General features: G+C 37.4%; 1 protein-coding gene across 11 annotated transcripts in view; it reads left to right on the top strand.

The window, feature by feature from the left end:
• FAM133A (family with sequence similarity 133 member A) overlaps window positions 1–16918 on the top strand; it is a 40456-nt gene extending 23538 nt beyond the window's left edge. For 9 of the 11 annotated variants that reach the window (XM_027962932.3, XM_027962927.3, XM_027962931.3 and 6 more), the window contains one exon: window positions 13948–16918. In XM_027962932.3, the coding sequence (XP_027818733.1) occupies window positions 14051–14803 (753 nt within the window). In that variant the 5' untranslated portion in view covers window positions 13948–14050 and the 3' untranslated portion in view covers window positions 14804–16918. The remainder of the gene's footprint in view (window positions 1–13947) is intronic. The other 2 variants (XR_006058216.2, XR_006058217.2) reach the window with 1 other exon arrangement.
• The last annotated feature ends 3584 nt before the right edge of the window (window positions 16919–20502 follow it).

The following is a 20502-nucleotide window of genomic DNA, read 5'->3' as shown; positions in this document are numbered from 1 at the left end:
TTCCTATCTCTGTCTGCTGAAAGAGTCCAGAAGCAGCAATATTACAATGGGGGCTCCTGCAGAGGATATACAAGATGATCCTAGAGTGTCTTGTAGAATCAGAAAGTAAGGACGTATTTAGGAGACAAAATGATAAGGGTGTGTCAAAAGGATACAGAAGCCAACTAAAGGAGCCCCTAAAGGCCAACACTGAAATAATTTCAACAACAAAATAAGTAAAGTAGTATCAAAATATTGCCCAAAGTAAGAACCTAATTAATACTCATGATTTATACTGATACAGTGATCAAATCTCCCATACAAAAGAATTTAAAATATTTTATGTAGCTATTTCCCATTAAGGAGGTAGAGCATAAATCTCCATTACTTAAGTGTGGATTGGACACATCCTTTCGAAGAGTACAGTATGGGAACAGAGTATGATCTTGCAGTGGAAAAAGCTGGCAAACATTCACTACCTCAGTCTTGTGATCAACATTAACATCAATGATAAGTCATCTTCACATGTACCCTCAATGTAATGCAGTGAGAATAGTTCTTGACTTGTGTTCTTTCTTCCAAGAACTTGCAGTCTAATTCTAAACATGAAAAAAAAAAATCAGACAAAGCCAAATTGAAGAGTGTCCTGAAAAATCAACATCTGATCAATACTCCTCACAACAAAGAAAATTCTGAGTAACTGCCAGTCTAGAAGAGCCTGGGAGACATGATTAATAAATGTTATATGGTATACTGGATGGATTCCTGGAACAGAAAAAGGATATTAACTTTAAAACTAAGGAAATTTGAATAAAGAATATTTAGTTGATATGAACGTGTCAGTATTGGTTCATTAGTTGTGGCAAATGTACATAGTAATGTAAGACATTATCAATAAGAAAACTAGATGCAAAAGATTCTTGCAACTTTATTATAAATCTAAAGATATTCTAAAACAGAAAGTTTGTTTTAAAAAACATTTTACTTCATCATCATAAAAGCTAAATAATAACAATGATTTGTTTTTCTGAATATAAAATCCAAAATATATTACTATATTAAGAGAAATAAGAGAGTGCTCATTTCTTTAAAATAAACAATTATCTAAAAATTATACTTAGCCTTTCTTTTCCATTTTATATGTTGTATCTGCAAAATTTTATTGCTGCTCTACACTTTCTGGTATGATCATTAAGATATTAGAGACTGATCTCTTGCCATTTGACAATTCTGTAGACAGAAAACGAGGCAGTATTTCAGATTCTACACCTTTTCCCTGGAATGATAAATGTGCCATGACACAGCTATGCTAGAGGGAATTCACCTGAAGTGAAGGCTTTTAACATAGCACAGCTTTGTATCATGTTGATTCCAGTCAAAATAAGGGATAATTTCTCCCTCAGAACAGTCATGTTACCAACTAGAATAGAATGTGTTGTTGCTTGAGTTTTATTTGGAAGAAAGATATCATTTTATATATACTTGCTAAAACTAGTATTTTCAGGAAATTTTCAAGTATCATTAACGTCCCCATAAACCCTCTATTTTTTTCTTATTTGGCCTGTGAATTCCATAAAACTGTGACGATCCTATATATTATCAGTCGGTGTGAAATAGCAGAACATAATGATAATTAAAGGTATTGGTAGTATATATGTATGTATATACGTGCATATGTCATGCAGTCAGTTCAGTTATCAGATGTGTCTGACTCTTTGCGAACCAATGGACTGCAGCACACCAGGCCTCCCTGTCTATCACCAGCACCCGGAGTTTGCTCAAACTCAAGTCCATTGAGTCAGTGATACAATCAAACCATCTCATCCTCTGTCATCCCGTTCTCCTGCTGTCCTCAATCTTTCCCAGCATCAAGGTCTTTTCAAATGAGTCAATTCTTTGCATCAGGTGGACAAAGTATTGGAGTTTCAGCTTCAGCATCAGTCCTTCCAATGAGTATTCACGATGGATTGCCTTTAGGATGGACTGGTTGGATCTCCTTGCAGTCCAAGGGACACACAAGAGTCTTCTCCAACACTGCAGTTCAAAAGCATCAATACTTCAGTGCTCAGCTTTCTTTATAGTCCAACTCTTACATCCGTACATGACTACTGGAAAAAATAAAGCATTGACTAGAGGGACTTTTGTTGGCAAAGTAGTGTCTCTGGTTTTTAATATGCTATCTAGGTTGGCCATAACTTTTCTTCCAAGGAGTAAGTGTCTTTTAATTTCATGGCTGCAGTCATCATCTACAGTGATTTTGGAGCCCCACAAAATAAAGTCTAACACTGTTTCCACTGTTTCCCTATTTCCCATGAAGTGATGGGACCAGATGCCATGATCTTCGTTTTCTGAATGTTGAGCTTTAAGCCATATTTTCACTGTCCTCTTTCACTTTCATTAAGAGGCTTTTTAATTCCTCTTCACTTTCTGCCAGAAGGGTGGTGTCATCTGCATATCTGAGGTGATTGATATTTCTCCCAGCCATCTTGATTCCAGCTTGTGCTTCTTCCAGCTCAGCGTTTCTCATGATGTACTCTGCATATAAGTTAAATAAGCAGGATGACAAAATACAGCCTTGACATACTCCTTTTCCTATTTGGAACCAGTCTGTTGTTCCATGTCCAGTTCGAACTGTTGTTTCCTGACTTGCATACAGATTTCTCAAGAGGCAGGTCAGGTGGTCTGGTATTCCCATCTCTTTCAGAATTTTCCATAGTTTATTGTGATCTACAGAGTCAAAGGCTTTGGCAAGCAGAAATAGATGTTATTCTGGAACTCTCTTCCTTTTTTTGATGATCCAGTGGATGTTGGCAATTTGATCTCTGGTTCCTCTGCCTTTTCTAAAACCAGCTTGAACATCTGCAAGTTCATGGTTCACGTACTGCTGAAGCCTGGCTTGGATAATTTTGAGCATTACTTTACTAGCTTGTGAGATGAGTGCAATTGTGCAGTAGTTGAGCATTCTTTGGCATTGCCTTTCCTTGGGATTGCAATGAAAACTGAACTTTTCCAGTCCTGTGGCCACTGCGGAGATTTCCAAATTTGCTGGCATATTGAGTGCAGCACTTTCACAGCACCATCTTTCAGGATTTGAAACAGCTCAACTGGAATTCCATCACCTCCACTAGCTTTGTTCATAGTGATGCTTTCTAAGGCCCACTTGATGTCACATTCCTGGATGTCTGGCTCAAGGTGAGTGATCATACCATCATGATTATCTTGATCATGAAGATCTTTTTGTACAGTTCTTCTGTGTATTCTTGCCAAGTATTCTTAATATCTTCTATTTCTGTTTGGTCCAGACCATTTCTGTCCTTAATCGAGCCCATGTTTGCATGAAATGTTCCCTTGATATCTCTACTTTTCTTGAAGAGATCTCTAGTCTTTCCCATTCTGTTTTTTTCCTCTATTTCTTTGTATTGATACCTGAGGAAGACGTTCTTATCTCTTCTTGCTATTCTTTGGAACTCTGCATTCAGATGCTTGTATCTTTCCTTTTCTCCTTTGCTTTTTGCTTCTCTTCATTTCACAGCTATTTGTAAGGCCTCCTCAGACAGCCATTTGGCTTTTTTAATTTCTTTTCCATGAGGATGGTCTTGATCCCTGTCTCCTGTACAATGTCATGGACTTCCGTCCATAGTTCATCAGGCACTCTATCTATCAGATCTAGGCCCTTAAATCCGTTTCTCACTTCCACTGTATAATCATAAGGGATTTGATTTAGGTCATACCTGAATGGTCTATTGCTTTTCCCTACTTTCTTCAATTTCAGTCTGAATTTGGCAATAAGGAGTTCATGAACTGAGCCACAGTCAGCTCCTGATCTTGTTTTTGTTGACTGTATAGAGCTTCTCCATCTTTGGCTGCAAAGATTATAATCAATCTGATATCAGTGTTGACCATCTGGTGACGTCCATGTGTAAAGTCTTCTCTTGTGTTATTGGAAGAGGGTGTTTGCTATGACCAGTGCATTTTCTTGGCAAAACTCTATTAGTCTTTGCCCTGCTTCATTCCATATTCCAAGACCAAAATTGCCTGTTACTCCATGTGTTTCTTGACTTCGTACTTTTGCATTCCAGCCCCCTATAATGAAAAGGACATCTTTATTGGGTGTTAGTTATAAAAGGTCTTGTAGGTCTTCATAGAACTATTCAACTTCAGCTTCTTCAGCATTGCTGGTTCAGACATAGACTTGGATTACTGTGGTATTGAATGGTTTGCCTTGGAAATGAACAGAGATCATTCTGTCCTTTTTGAGACTGCATCCAAGTACTGCATTTCAGACTCTTTTGTTGACCATGATGGCTACTCCATTTCTTCTGAGGGATTCCTGCCCACAGTAGTAGATATAATGGTCATCTGAGTTAAATTCACCTATTGCAGTCCATTGTAGTTCACTGATTCCTAGAATGTCGATATTCACTCTTGCCATCTCCTGTGTGACCGCTTCCAATTTGCCTTGATTCATGGGCCTAACATTCCAGGTTCCTATGAAGTATTGCCCTTTACAGCATTGGACTTTTCTTCTATCACCAGTCACATCCACACCTGGGTGTTGTTTTTGCTTTGGCTCCATCTCTTCATTCTTTCTGGAGTTATTTCTCCACTGACCTCCAGTAGTATATTGGGCACCTAATGACCTGGGGAGTTCCTCTTTCAGTATCCTATCATTTTGCCTTTTCATACTGTTAATGGGGTTCTCAAGGCAATAATACTGAAGTGGTTTGCCATTCATTTCTCCAGTGGACCACATTCTGTCAGACCTCTCCACCATGACCTGCCCGTCTTGGGTGGCCCTGCAGGGCATGACTTAGTTTCATTGAGCTAGACAAGGCTGTGGTCCTAGTGTTATCAGATTGACTAGTTTTCTGTGATTATGGTTTCAGCGTGTCTGCCCTCTGATGCCCTCTTGCAACACCTACTGTCTTACTTGGGTTTCTCTTACCTTGGACATTGAGTATCTCTTCATGGCTGCTCCAGCAAAGTGCAGCTGCTGCTCCTTACCTTGGACAAGGGGTATCTCCTCACTGCCGCCCCTCCTGACCTTGATTGTGGAATAGCTCCTCTAGGCCCTACTGCGCCCATGCAGCCACCACTCCTTGATTGTGGGATTACTCCTCCCAGCCGCCGCCCCTGGCCTTGGGCATGGGGTAGCTCCTTCCAGGTACCACCCCTGACCTCGGACGTGGGGTAAAGTCTCAGAGCTATTGCCACCTATTTACAAAGATTTTTCAGATGAAGTTCCTATGTCTGTGAGAGAGAGTACGTTGCCTACAGTTTGACATATCATTAAAAATTGAATGAAATGATTTGTAAAATAGAGAGGCTCTTTAAAGTAACTAGCTTTGGTGATAGTGACAATTGAAATTAAGACTGTGAAAGATCAAAATATGCTTTTAATTAATTTGAATTCATATTGACTTTCACCTGAGCATGTTCAATGAAAAATGCTGTTGATAAACTCCCTTTTAACATGGAGAATTGGATATGATGACTGGTTTACAACAGCACAGTAATGTGAATATATGCATTGCATTTGACTTTTCCTTTTCACCTTGGGGCCTTAGTATCTGATATTCCTTGTGACTGGAACATACAGTCAACTTTGGCTCTTTTATTACTCTTTTACTCTTTAATCACCTTCATTTGCTGCTGCTGCTGCTAAGTCACTTCAGTTGTGTCCGACTCTGTATGTCCAAATAGAGGGCAGTCCACCTGGCTCCTCTGTCCCTGGGATTCTCCAGGCAAGAACATTGGAGTGGGTTGCCATATCCTTTTCCAATGCATGAAAGTGAAAAGTGAAAGTGAAGTCGCTCAGTTGTATCTGACTCTTAGCTACCCCATGGACTGTAGCCTACCAGGCTCCTCCATCAATGGGATTTTCTAGGCAAGGGTACTGGAGTGGGGTGCCATTGCCTTCTCCACGCCTTCATCTGGCTAGCTCTAATTTATCTGTCAAGTCTCAGATTACATGTTAATTTTATGTTAGTATCTCAGATTTGACCTTCTATTCTAAATTAGTTCACCTATTATCCATAGTGACCTATGCTTTTCCTTTATCATTCTAATCATGATTATGATTAAAACTCACTTGTTTGATATTTGTGTAATGACTTTTACCTTTACTAGATCATAGTCTCCATGGAATATAACATAGTATCTGGTGCATAATAGATGATCAAAAGGGAGTTGCTATAAAAATGAATGAACAGATAATTGTTATAACACTTTGATTACCAGCAAGGCTGTTACAATTTGTATCTAATATTTATATAAATTCAGCATACTTCATACAAATGAATAGAGATAAAGAAAATACAGTTTAGCTTCTAAAATAGAAACAGAAAGTAAGCCACAGTACTTTTAAGACAGAGTACTTGAGTAGGAGACTTTGTTGCTGTTATTATTATTATTATTATTATCTCCCACAACACTTGTGTGGTATTATTCCAAATTGCAATTATTTTTCTCAAAACTCCTATGCTATCTCAACCTGTCAATCTTAGTAGATGATCTTGGCATGTATGATTGAGTGAAAATGAAGGCTCTTATTTGAGAAATGCTTCAAATTTTCCCCTTTCATCTTCCCTGTCACTAACAAAAAAAAAAAAAACTATGCCCATACTCTTTATTCTTCTCGTCTGCTCTTTCAAGAAGGGAGTTCCTCCAACTATCCCTTTGATTCCTCTCTGTTTCCTCTATGGCTTTGCCACAAAGAGTTATTGCCTCTCTTTCCTGTCTTCTTTAAAGTCTTTCTATTTAAACATTGTCAGCCTCTGAATATGTTCAGGTTTCTTCTATGATAAAAACAAACAAGAGTAAAAAAATATTTTTTGAAAATTCTTCATCTATCTTTGGGCTTCACTGGTGGCTCAGCTGGTAAAGAATCTGCCTGCAATGAAGGAAATACAGGTTCAATCTCTGAATCAGGAAGGTCCTCTGGAGAAGGGAATGGCTACCCACTCAAGTATTCTTGCCTAGAGAATTTCATGGACAGAGAAGCCTGGCAGGCTACACTCCATGGGGCTGCAAAGAGTCAGAAATGACAGAGCAACTAACACATACCCTAAGTCTCTAATTTCTCACCTCCAATTTACTCTTTAACCCTCTGTCATCTGGTCTCTGCCCTAACTAATTGAAATTGTGTTAGCAAAAGTTGCCAATAATTTCTTCACAGTCAAATATAATGGACATTTTCAGATTTTATCTTATTTGACCTATTTGACTTAGTATAGTTGTCCATAACATCATTTTTTCTGGATTTTTTAAAAGTTAAACTTAATACCTGCTAATTGTAAAAAAAATATATAAATAGTATAGGAAAACTTACAAAAGGAAATAATGCTTTCTCATATGCAGAGATAACCAGTAGTTACATTGGTGAACTTTCTGTATGTGTGTACTATAATTCATACAACCTGTTTGTTATTGATGAACATTTAGGTTTTTTCCTCAAATTTCTAAATGAAATTCCTCAAGTGAAATTTATGAATCTTTAAGGATGATTGCCCTCACCTTGAAACTTTATTCTCCCCACTCTCTTTCTGTGACCTTACTTTATATTCTGATACTGCTGTAGCTCTTTCCACTCTGGCTAATTTTCTGATGTCTTCTTTGTAAGTTTTACTTTCTCTGCCAGCCCCTTGTGTGTTTTTCATTTGGACCCAGTGCTCAAACCTTTTTTCATATGAAATCTTCCCTCAAGGTAATTTAATTTTCTCTCATGACTTTAGCCATCACACAGTGACTGCCAATCCTGTATCTCTAACTCAGGTCACATTCCAGAGTTTTATCACCCATACATCCAATTTCCTACATGTAGGTTCATTCACATGTTTCAAGCTTTATAAATCTAACATTGAACCTAGAACATTACTCAAAGTCTATGTCATTTCCTATAGTATCCAGTCATTGGCCTTTTATCTTGTCTCACCAGCCAGAAAAGGCAGAGGAACCAAAGATCAAATTGGCAACATCTGTTGGATCATAGAAAAAGCAAGGGGATTCCATGAAAAAACATCTACTTCTGCTTCATTGACTATGCTACAGCCTTTAACTGTGTGGATCACAACAAACTGTGGAAATTTTTTTTAAAGAGATTGGAATACTAGACCACCATACCTGCCTCCTGAGAAACCTGTATGCAGGTCAAGAAGCAACAACTAGAACCAGACATGGAACAACAGGCTGGTTCCAAATTGGGAAAAGATTATTTCAAGGCGGTGTATTGTCACTTGCTTATTTAACTATTATGCAATGTACATAATGAGAAATGCCAGGCTGAATAAATCACAAGCTGGACTCATGATTGCCAGGAGAAATATCAACCACCTCAAATATGCAAATGATACCACTCTAATGGCAGAAAGCTAAGAGGAACTGAAGAGCCTCTTGATGAGGGTGAAAGAGGAGAATGAAAAAGCTGGCTTAAAACTCAACATTCAGAAAACTAAGATCATGGCATCCAGTCTCATCACTTCATGGCAAATAGATGTGGAAAAATTGGAAATAATGATAGATTTTATTTTCTTGGACTCCAAAATCACTGTGGATAGTGACTGCAGCCATGAAATTAAAGACTTTTTGCTCCTTGGAAGGAAAGCTATGACAAACCTAAACAGCATGTTAAAAAGCAGAGACATCACTTTGATGACAAAAGCCCATATAGTCAAAGCTATGTTTCTTCCTGTAGTAATGTAACGGATGTGAGTTGGACCATACAGAAGGCTGACCACCGAGGAATTGATGCTTTCGCAATGCTGAGAGTCCCTTGGATTAGAAAGAGATCATACCAGTCAATTCAAAAGGAAATCAACCCTGAATATTCATGGGAAGGACTGATGCTGAAGCTGAAGCTCCAATACTTTGGCCACCTGATGTGAAAAGCCAACTCATTGGAAAAGACTCTGGTTCTGGGAATGATTGGGAGCAGGAGGAGAAGGGAGCGACAGAGGATGATAATTAAATGGCATCACCAACTCAATGGATGTAAGTTTGAGCAAACACCGGGAGATATTGAAGGATAGGGAAGCTTGCCATCCTGCAATCCATCGGGTGGCATAGGGTCGGACACTGAGTGACTGAACTACAACAACAAGCCAGAACCTTGCCCTAGATTCTTTTCTCTTCCTCATGCTTTGTATCTAATTGCTCATTAATTCCAGGAGAATTTCCTTAGTATGGATGATATTTCCCCCCTTTTCACCCATAATACCACTGTTTTTATTTCAGATTCTTTTCTTATCTGTATGAATACCTGAATTAACCTCATTATCTTCAGGTTTACCTACCTCCAGCTCATCTTTCATACTGTAAGAAATTGTCTCTTAAATACTCACGTGTGATCATATCACTCTCCTGCTTAAAATAGTCACTATCTCCCCATTAGCTTCATTATAACTCTCATAGAATAAATTAAAACTTCAGCATCTCATTCAAATCTTTTTGAACTGGTCTTTGCCTGTCCTTCTAGATGATATTAGGACTAAGTTTCAAGGAACTGTAATTAGAATGGATTATGTGGAAAATTCTGAGAGATGGGAATTCCAGACCACCTGACCTGCCTCTTGAGAAATCTGTATGCAGGTCAGGAAGCAACAGTTAGAACTAGACATGGAACAACAGACTGGTTCCAAATAGGAAAAGGAGTACGTCAAGGCTGTATATTGTCACCCTGCTTATTTAACTTATATGCAGAGTACATCATGAGAAATGCTGGACTGGAAGAAACACAAGCTGGAATCAAGATTACCAGGAGAAATATCAATCACCTCAGATATGCAGATGACACCACCCTTCTGGCAGAAAGTGAAGAGGAACTAAAAAGCCGCTTGATGAAAGTGAAAGAGGAGAGTGAGAAAGTTAGCTTAAAGCTCAACATTCAGAAAACAAAGATCATGGCATCCGGTCCTATCACTTCATGTGAAATAGATGGGGAAACAGTGGAAACAGTGTCAGACTTTATTTTTTGGGGGCTCCAAAATCAGTGCAGATGATGATTGCAGCCATGAAATTAAAAGACGCTTACTTTTTGAAAGAAAAGTTATGAGCAACCTAGATAGTATATTCAAAAGCAGAGACATTACTTTGCCGACTAAGGTCCATCTAGTCAAGGCTATGGTTTTTCCAGTAGTCATGTACGGATGTGAGAGTTGGACTGTGAAGAAGGCTGGGTGCCAAAGAATTGATTGGCTTGAACTCTGGTGTTGGAGAAGACTCTTGAGAGTCCCTTGGACTGCAAGGAGATCCAACCAGTCCATTCTGAAGGAGATCAACTGTGGGATTTCTTTGGAAGGAATGATGCTAAAGCTGATACTGCAGTACTTTGGCCACCTCATGCGAAGAGTTGACTCATTGGAAAAGACTCTGATGCTGGGAGGGATTGGGGGCAGGAGGAGAAGGGGACGACAGAGGATGAGATGGCATCACTGACTCGATGGACATGAGTCTGAGTGAACTCAGGGAGTTGTTGATGGACAGGGAGGCCTGGCGTGCTGTGATTCATGGGGTCACAAAGAATTGGAGACGACTGAGTGACTGAACTGAACTGATGCTATTCCAAGTGTGCAGTAGTGGAAACAACCACCAATTGAATGTGAACTAAAATCCTTAAAGGCATTTGATGATCAAATATGGGAAACAGTGATATTTGGCAGACCTTTGGGTTCCAGTAAGAACGAAAATGACAAAAATACCCAAGAGAACTGAAGAGGAGGGACAGTAAGTTAACACAACAAATAAAATCCAGAAACTATTACCAAGAGTCACTGTAAAAATATGTGGCATTGAGCTTATGGTGGGTAGGTATATTAGGTCGACTTAAAGGGTCAAATTCAGGATGGAGAGTGACAGAAAAATCTGTGATATATCTGATCAGCTTTCTCTTCAGACTTTGTGTTGGCTTCCTAACAACTATAGGACAAAATCTAAGATGTTAAAATGACCTAAGAAGGCCTCTATGATCAGGCTATTTACTTCCTATGCAGCCTTACCTCCTGCTACTGCCCTCTTTCACTTTAGGCTCCATCAACACTAAATACGGTGATCTCTCAAGTCTCTCTTTTTTTTTTCACGTTTTTTTTTTTTCCAGGTAAATCCAAATTTTATTTTTTAAAATTTTTCCAAGTTTTCACTTTATTTATTTTTAATTCAAATTTATTTATTTTAATTGGGGGCTAATATCTTTACAATATTGTATTGGTTTTGCCATACATCACCATGAATCTGCCACAGGTGTACACGTGTTCCCTATCCTGAAACCCCCTCCCACCTCCCTCCCCGTACCATCCCTCTGGGTCATCCTAGTGCACCAGCCCCAAGCATCCTGTATCATGCACCGAACCTGGTCTGGTGATTCGTTTCTTATATAATATTATACATGTTTCAATGCCATTCTCCCAAATCATCCCACCCTTTCCCTCTCCCACAGAGTCCAAAAGACTCTTCTATACATCTGTGTCTCTTTTGCTGTCTTGCATATACAGTTATCGTTACCATCTTTCTAAATTCCATATATATGTGTTAGTATACTGTATTAGTGTTCTTCTTTCTGGCTTACTTCACTCTGTATAATAGGTTCTACTTTCATCCAACTCATTAGAACTGATTCAAATGTATTCTTTTTAATGGCTGAGTAATACTTCATTGTGGATATATACCACAGCTTTCTTATCCATTCATCTGCTGATAGACATCTAGGTTGTTTCCATGTCCTGGCTATTATAAACAGTGCTGCGATGAACATTGGGGTACACGTGTCTCTTTCTATTCTGGTTTCCTCAGTGTGTATACCCAGCAGTGGGATGCTGGGTCATAAGGCAGTTCTATTTCCAGTTTTTTAAGGAATCTCCACACTGTTCTCCATAGTGGCTGTACTAGTTTGCATTCCCACCAACAGTGTAAGAGGGTTCCCTTTTCTCCATACCCTCTCCAGCATGTACTGCTTGTAGACTTTTGGATCGCAGCCGTTCTGACTGGTGTGAAATTGTACCTCACTGTGGTTTTGATTTGCATTTCTCTGATAATGAGTGATGCTGAACATCTTTTCATGTGTTAGCCATCTGTATGTCTTCTTTAGAGAAATGTCTGTTTAGGTCTTTGGCCCATTTTTTGATTGGGTCGTTTATTTTTTTGGAATTGAGCTGCAGGGGTTGGTTGTATATTTTTGAGATTAATTATTTATCCATTGCTTCATTTGCTATTATTTTGTCCCATTATGAAGGCTATCTTTTCACCTTGCTTAGAGTTTCCTTTGTTGTGCAGAAGCCATGTATTGTTTCTTCTGCCTAGAATGTCCTTCAGTTCCTCATTTCTTCAGTGAACTCCTATTTATTGTTTAAAACCTTGTACTGACATCACCAACTTCAGGAGCCTTCTCTGAACACACCTCTCTCACAGAGTTACCCATCCATCAATCCACTCATTTGTTTGTTTATTATTGAGAAATATTTATTGAGTACTTAGTGTGGACCAGATGCCATGTAAAGTACTGGGAACATCATGGCTAGAAGACAGGCCAAATGTGACCTTTACCCTTCTTGGCCTTATATTTAGAAGTGAATATACATATGCATATGCACGTGAACACACATGCATCACACACACACATACACACACACAAATACACATTCAAATAGATAAAGAAAATAATCATCAGTTTTTTAAGTGCTATGAATAAAAGAGGCAAGAAACTGTTATACAGAATAATGAGTGTAAGGGATAGATACAGAAGCAACATAGTATAAGGTTGACCCATGTGAAATTGCTAGTATTTGAGTATTTTTGTTCCACGTAATTGGTGATTTTATATAGTTCAACCTAATAGTTGCCTTTCTGAGGAACTGACTTTAAACTTAGATCTGAAGATGAGCTAAAACTGGCTAAGGTGGCTAAGCTTGAAGCTTAGCATGTTTCAGAAACCAAGAGAAAACTGAAAAAGATAGAATTGAGAAAACTGTTGAAATGTAAGAGCTATAAGTAGGACAGATTGTATTGGATCTTTATAGGAATTTGGATTGATTTTCATTGAAGTATAAAGCGACTAGATTATCTTAAAATCCTTCTGATTTCAGTGTGGTACTGAAAGGGAAGAGAATAAGGGCAAAAAATAGGGCTGTCAAGAAGTTGATATCAAGAGGCAATATAATGTTGTGCTAAGTGTGCAGGGTTTGCCCTCATGCTGCCTTGATTTAAATCCTGGTTTTACCATTTGCCATTTATTATGTCACTTTATGCAAGTTACTCAAACTCTCTAAGCTTCAGTTTTTTCATTTGTATCATAGGATAATAACGGGATCATCTTCATAGAACGTTGATCTATGACTAACCTCTAGATTAGTCTAGAGACTGAATAAGATTATCCACTGCACAACACTGAGCAGTCCCTGGCATCTAATAGAGATTAATAATCCAACGACAGGTGACAGTACCTGCACTATTTTGATGACAGCATATTTGAAGAGAAGTGAACAAACATGAGACCTCTTGTTGTGGGGGTTTAAGCAGCAAAATTTATTAATGAATTGGATATGTGAATTGAGGGAGAAGGATTTTCAGGCATGACTCCTAGGTTTCTGTCAAAGAAAGGAATGGATTGTGTTGCACTCTACTAAAATGAGGAAGGTCTGCCTGGTATATTATTTGGCTACAGAAATTTCTCTTTCATTATACCATATAAGGCAGAATGAAAGAAAGAAAAAAGGTAAGTACCATATAATATAAAAATAAAGTTATTTAAAATTTAGATAATAGAACCCTACATGAGATATGAAAAACAATTTATTTTATATTTATACCACAATGTCTAAAGCATGTAAAAATTTTGTGTATATATTATTTTTTTCTGAAACTCTAAGATTTTGTAAATCTTTTTACCATACTATGTGATAAACAATGAACAATTAAACTTATGTGCTTACTTTGTCTTATATTAAAGGCGTTTTGTAATCATTCCATCTGCTTCTCTCACAGAATGGAACCTTCTTGGTATACCAGCAGATGAAGAATTTAAGGAGGGTGTCTATCTTTATTCTCTTTAGCAACTGAGAGTCTGCTCTGGGAACCATCAGGCACCATGGGTAAGCGGGACAATCGGGTGGCCTATATGAATCCTATAGCAATGGCCAGATGGAGGGGCCCATCTCAATCTGCAGGCCCAACAATACAAGATTATCTGAATCGACCAAGGCCTACCTGGGAAGAAGTGAAGAAACAATTAGAAAATAAAAAGAAAGGCTCCAAGGCATTAGCTGAATTTGAAGAAAAAATGAATGAGAACTGGAAGAAGGAACTAGAAAAAAGCAGAGAGAAATTATTAAGTGGAAATGAGAGCTTATCCAAAAAAAGAGACAGAAAGAAAAAGAAAAAGAAGAAATCTTGTCGGTCTTCATCTTCTTCTTCATCAAGCACTGATTCTTCAAGCAGTTCTCCAGATTCCGAAGATGAGGAAAAGAAACAAGGAAAAAAGAGAAAGAAAAAGAAGAACGATTCATACAAATCATCAGAAAGTTCTCCATGTGATTCTGAATCAGAGAGCAAGGAATCTGTAAAAAAGAAAAAGAAGTCAAAGGATGAAACAGAGAAAGAAAAGTGTATTAGAAGTCTCAGCAAAAAAAGAAAGAAGACTTGTTCTGAGGATAAACCTTTATCATTGGAGTCCTCATCAGAATCAGATTATGAAGAAGAGATGCAAGCAAAAAAGAAGAGAAGACGTGAAGAGCAAGAAAAAACAACAGAAAAAGCAAAGAAGAAGAAGAAGAAGAAACAGCACAAAAAACATAGTAAGAAGAAGAAAAAGAAATCAGGTTCAAGTCACAAATCAGGATAGTATGAAGAAAAAAAAAAAAAAAAAGGAAGATTTACCTGTTGAAAAAAGCAAGGAAGGTCTATAGGAAAATTCAACTGTGAGTGTTATAGCATATTTACCAAAATGCATGAGTTCTCCTGTGTTAGTAGAATTATTCCTGGACTTTGTTGCCAGTCAAATGCCACTGTGCCAGAAAGGGCCTTAATTGTTGCCTGCAGCTTAAATGTAGGGTTTTGTTTTGTTTACGTGTTTTTCCCTACACTGGCTAGTTTCTCTGAGAGCTAAAATCGTGTTGTCATGCTAGTGGTTAAAATGTTTAGAATTAAATTAAATGTTTTAGATGATAAATAATTCTGACCAAACAATGTATCTAATGTCAAAAGTATCTAATTTGGATACATCTTTAAAATGTATTCAGAAATATCCAGGCAACAATACCTTTTTGAAGCATAGACTTAACATTAATGTCTCAAAATATTTATGTTTGAAGAGTAAAATTTAGTTTATTTTTCTTTTCTCCATAATAAACTTTTGTTTACATGGGGAAAGGGCTTGTGAGGGGAAAATAGTTTGCTATCACTTTGGCGAGCTGAATAGTGTGCCTTTGATACTTATACATCCTATTTTTGCTAGTGCAGCAGCCATTCTCTTCTTATTTAGTAATGTATGCTGCTTCACATGAACAAGAAAGACAGCAACTTACTGTATATGTAAAACCCCAGTTTTATAAAACTTACCTCCACTTCAACAGTACTGAATAATATTTAGTGTTAGAGTGTTACATGATTTGAATTAACTTTGATATCCTTTGGAGGAGAATCATTTTAAATAGACCTGGTATTTTTTTTATTAATAAATCTTTATCCTGAAATGTTCTGCATGTTTTATGCTATTAAGTTTTGATTATCCAGGGATGTTCTATATAATCAGTAATCCTTTTTTAATATGATTTATGCCTACGGTACAAGTTTCAAGTTTTTAATTTACTAATTTTACTATATTAATTTTATTACTGTGTTTGATTGCATACTTTCCAAAATATTTAGCATGTAAAAAGAAGGTTATAAAAAATATTTAATGCCTTCATATTGAAGCTGGTTTACTGTAAACAAGTTGAGTGCCAGACCTCTAGTATGCTATATGTCTTGTTATATAAAACTACTGCCAAAATCTTAGTATGCTGTTTAAACATTTGCTGTCTTAAGCATTAATTTGAATTAAAATTGGAGTTAAATTAGGAAATTATAGTTTGTTTCACATTTTACTAAGATTTGGAGTTTGTTGCCAATTCATGTTTACCACTAAGCTGAAATAAGTTGAAATTTATTTTTGCTTTACGTATTTTATATAAGAGCAATATGAATTATAAATTGATGCCTAAAAACACCCATTACAGAGGATGTGCTAATTGTAATGTCGTATGTACAAAGTATTTTGGCATGAGGAGAGAATAGATAGCTATTTTTTTAAGTAGGTGATTTTATGTCAGCTCCCTTGTATCACAAGTAAAATTATTATAAAGATAGAAAACGTCTGGTAGATAAATATCATATTGACTCCCCAAATTTTTGCAGTGTATACATCAGAATCTCTCAGTAACATAATTGGAACATTATAATGCCTTGTTAGGTCAAACTGAAGCTTCATAACTGTAGCTGTTTCCTAAAACATAGCTATATCTATATGCCAATAAAAACTATTATATTTAAGGGATATTTTTATCCATATAGAGTTTTCAAAAATTATTTTTTATTGAAATATTAAAAAGCATGTATTATTTGTAGAATGTGGCAAAGACATTAACAACTATCAAATATCTATGGGCTCGCATTCACTTCCCAGCCCCTTGTAGTTAGGCAATGTCATTTATTACTTCTAGCAGAGGGATTACAGAGAGATTGTTAACAAAAGTGATGTTTCATTTCAGTACCGGTACAGTAAAAAGTCTTGTGTGACCCTCCAGCTCTCTTTACCTGTCATGTGGACCTGAAAGCAGTGTGCTCCAAATAGTGTACCTACAAGATGGATGCAACCTGTATCTCTAAGTCTCTGTAAGGGACCTGCCCTGAAGAGCTGATGGACTTGGTGTGAATGTTTTGAGTGTGAGAAATAAACTGTTATGTGTTAAGTCACTGAGATTTTTGGGTCTTCCTTTTCATTACTGCAGCAATCAACTATTGTATTCTGAATAGTAACATACAACTCTAGAATATCTGTTTCATTATTTACATAAAATACCTCACTTATTTCTATCACATCTTCATGTAGTCAGCAGAATGATTAAAAAGTAATCATTTATGCCATAACAGAAGGAAATGTTATTTTATTTGCATTGGTTTTTATGTAATGACTGAAGAAGAGGGTGGCCTAGGATATTTCACACTTATCAGCAATGATAACTGTCTAGGAAGTAAAACTACTTCATTATTCCTCTGATTATGGCCAAAACAATCTTCTAGTAAAGGTTTTTGGAAGGCAGTTTTAAAGCACTCATAGAAATCAATGAAGAATAGGGATGCTATTTTTTTACATATAAGTATAGATGATGGTTAAAAAAAAAGTGATAAGGAAATAAATAGAAGACAATAGACTAAGTAGATTTAGGTGAACATTTAGTATGTTGCCTGCAGACTAAAAGCTAAATAAGTTATCCCTTATGTGAAAAGCACTACAACTGTTACTAGGATTGTGCTCTATGTGATTCATAAGAATAGCTTTAGACAAAATACTTAAGTAAATTTGTGGGATAAGAAGCAGTGGGAAAGTCAATAAGAAAGTAGACAAGAGATGGGGGGAATCAATACAATCTAGATTAAGAATGTAATTGCAAGCAGAAAAAGAAAAAATTAAAAGATCTCAGACTGAAGATAAAGATTATATTGGAGATAAGGAGAATGAATAGAATTGGTGGTTCTGGTTTTGTATCTTGTGATACTTTCTTTGGCTATTACAAATTTGTTTTGAGAAAGGTTCACCTTTGACATTGTAGTTCTGTGATCATTTTCTGTTTAACCATATTTATTTTACCGAAAAAAGAAGTATTTAATTTGTGATGTAGGTTTGAAGCTACTTCATGACTCATGAAAATTGTAGTCAAACATTCAAGCATACCTATGTACTTCAGAGCTGAACTAGTTTTCTTAGTCCTACTTGAGCTGCAAATAAGATGTGTTCTTTCTTCAAATGACTCTGTCACTTTTGATTCTCATGACACATACATCAATCTACCTTTTTCTTGTTGTTGTTCAGTTACTAAGTCGTGACTGATTTTTTGCTAGTTCATGGACTACAGCTTGCCAGGCTCCTCTGTCCTCCATGATCTCCTGGAATTGGTTAAAATGTATGTACCTTGAGTCAATGATGCTATCTAGCCATCTCATCCTCTGCTGCCCCCTTCTCCTTTTACCTTCAATCATTCCCAATATCGGAGCCTTTTCCAATGAGTCAACTTTTGCATGACATGGCCAGAGTACTGGAGCTTCAGCTTCAGCCTCAGTCCTTCCAATAAATATTCAGGGTTGATTTCCTTGAGAGTTGGTTGGTTTGATCTCCTTGCAGTCCACGGGACTCTCAAGAATTTTCTCCAGCATCACCATTCAAAAATATCAATTCTTCAGCACTCAGCCTTCCTTATGGTCCAACTCTCACATCTGTATATGACTACTGGAAAAACCATAGCTTTGATTATATATAATCTTTCCTGATAACTTAGTTGGCAAAAAATTCACCTGAAATGCAGGAGACCCTGGTTCGATTCCTGGGTTGGGAAGATCCACTGGAGAATAGATAGGCTACCCAGTCCTGTATTCTTGGGCTTCCCTGTGGCTCAGCTGGTAAAGAATCCACCTGCAATGTGGGAGACCTGGGTCTGATCCCTAAGTTGGCAAGATCCTCTGGAGAAGAGAAAAGCTACCCACTCCAATATTCTAGCCTGGAGAATTCCATGGACTGTATAGTCTATGGGGTCACAAAGAGTCAGACACGACTAAGTGACTTTCACTTTCACTTTGATTATACAGACCTTTCTCACCGAAGTGATGTCTCTGCTTTTAAATATACTATCTAGGTTTGTCATAGCTTTCCTTCCCAACAGCAAGTCTTTAAATTTCATGGCTGCAGTCACTGTCTGCAGTGATTTTGGAGCCCAAGAAAATAAAATCTGTCATTCCTTCCAATTTTTCCCCTTCTATTTGCTGTGAAGTAATGGGACCAGATATCATGATCTTAGTCTTTTGAATGTTGGTTTCCAGCCAGCTTTTTCACTCTCCTATTTCACTCTCATCAAGAGTCTCTTCAGTTCCTCTTTGCTTTCTGCCATAAGGGTGGTATCCTCTGCATATCTGAAGTTATTGATATTTCTCCTGGCAGTCTTGATTCCAGCTTGTGCTTCATCCAGCCCAGCATTTCACATGATGTACTCTGCAAATAAGTTAAATAAGCAGGGTGACAATATACAGCCTTGTCTTACCTCCTTCCCAATTTTGAACCAGTCAGTTGTTCCATGTCTAGTTCTAACTGTTGCTTCTTTACCTGCATACAGGTTTCTCAGGAGACAGGTAAGGTGGTCTGGTATTCTCCTCTCTTTAAGAATTTTCTAGCTTGTTGTGATCCACACAGTCAAAGGTTTAGTATAGTCAATGAAGAAGAGGGAAGTATTTTTTTTTGGAATTTCCTTGATTTCTTCATTATGCAACAGATGTTGGTAATTTAATGTCTGGTTCCTCTGTCTCTTTTAAACCCAGCTTATACATCTGGAATTTCTGGCTTCACATACTGCTGAAGCCTAGGTAGAAGGATTTTGAGCATAACCTTACTAGAATGTTAAATTAATGCAATTGTATGGTAGTTGGAACATTTTTTGGCACTACCCTTCTTTGGGATTGGAATGAAAACTGATCTTTTCCAGTCCTATGACCCCTGCTGAGTTTTCCAAATTTACAGACATAGAGTACAGCAGTTTAACATCATCTTTTATGATTTGAAATAGATCAGTTGGAGTTCCATCACCTCCACTAGCTTTGTTTGTAGTAATGCTTCCTAAGGCCCACTTGACTTCACACTCCAAATCTCTGGCTCTAGGTGAGTGATCATACCATTGTGGTTATCCAGGTCATTAAGACCTTTTGTGTATAGTACTTCTGTGTATGCTTGCCAACTCTTAATCTCTTCTTCTTTCATGAAATGTTCTTGATATCTTCAATTTTCTTGAAGAAATCCCTAGTCTGTCCCATATCTTTTGTTTTCCTCTATTTCTTTGCATTGTTCATTTAAGTTGGCCTTCTTGTCTCTCCTTGCTATTCTCTGGAACTCTGGATTCAATTGGGTATATCTTTCCCTGTCTCCCTTGCCTTTTGCTTTTCTTCTTCCTTTCGCTAGTTGTAGAGCCTCCTCAGACAACCACTTTGCCTTCTTGCATTTGTTTTTCTTTGGGATTTGTTGTTGTTGTTCACCGCCTCCTGTACAATGTTATGAACCTCTATCCATAGTTCTTTAGGCACTCTGTCTACCAGATCTGATTCCTTGAATCTAGTCATCATCTCCACTCTATAATCATACAGGATTTTATTTAACTCATACCTGAATGACCTCATAGTTTTCTCTATGTTCTTCAATTTAAGCCTGAATTTTGCAATAAGGAGCTCATGATCTGAGCCACAATCAGCTCCTGGTCTTGTTTTTTAGTTTCTTCATCTTTGACTACAAAGAGCATAATCAATCTG

Source organism: Ovis aries, chromosome X (assembly GCF_016772045.2).
Source record: "Ovis aries strain OAR_USU_Benz2616 breed Rambouillet chromosome X, ARS-UI_Ramb_v3.0, whole genome shotgun sequence".
In the NCBI taxonomy this organism is placed as follows: domain Eukaryota; kingdom Metazoa; phylum Chordata; class Mammalia; order Artiodactyla; family Bovidae; genus Ovis; species Ovis aries.
Note: the sequence above shows the minus strand (reverse complement) of the source record. Positions and strands in the feature narration are given on the sequence as shown.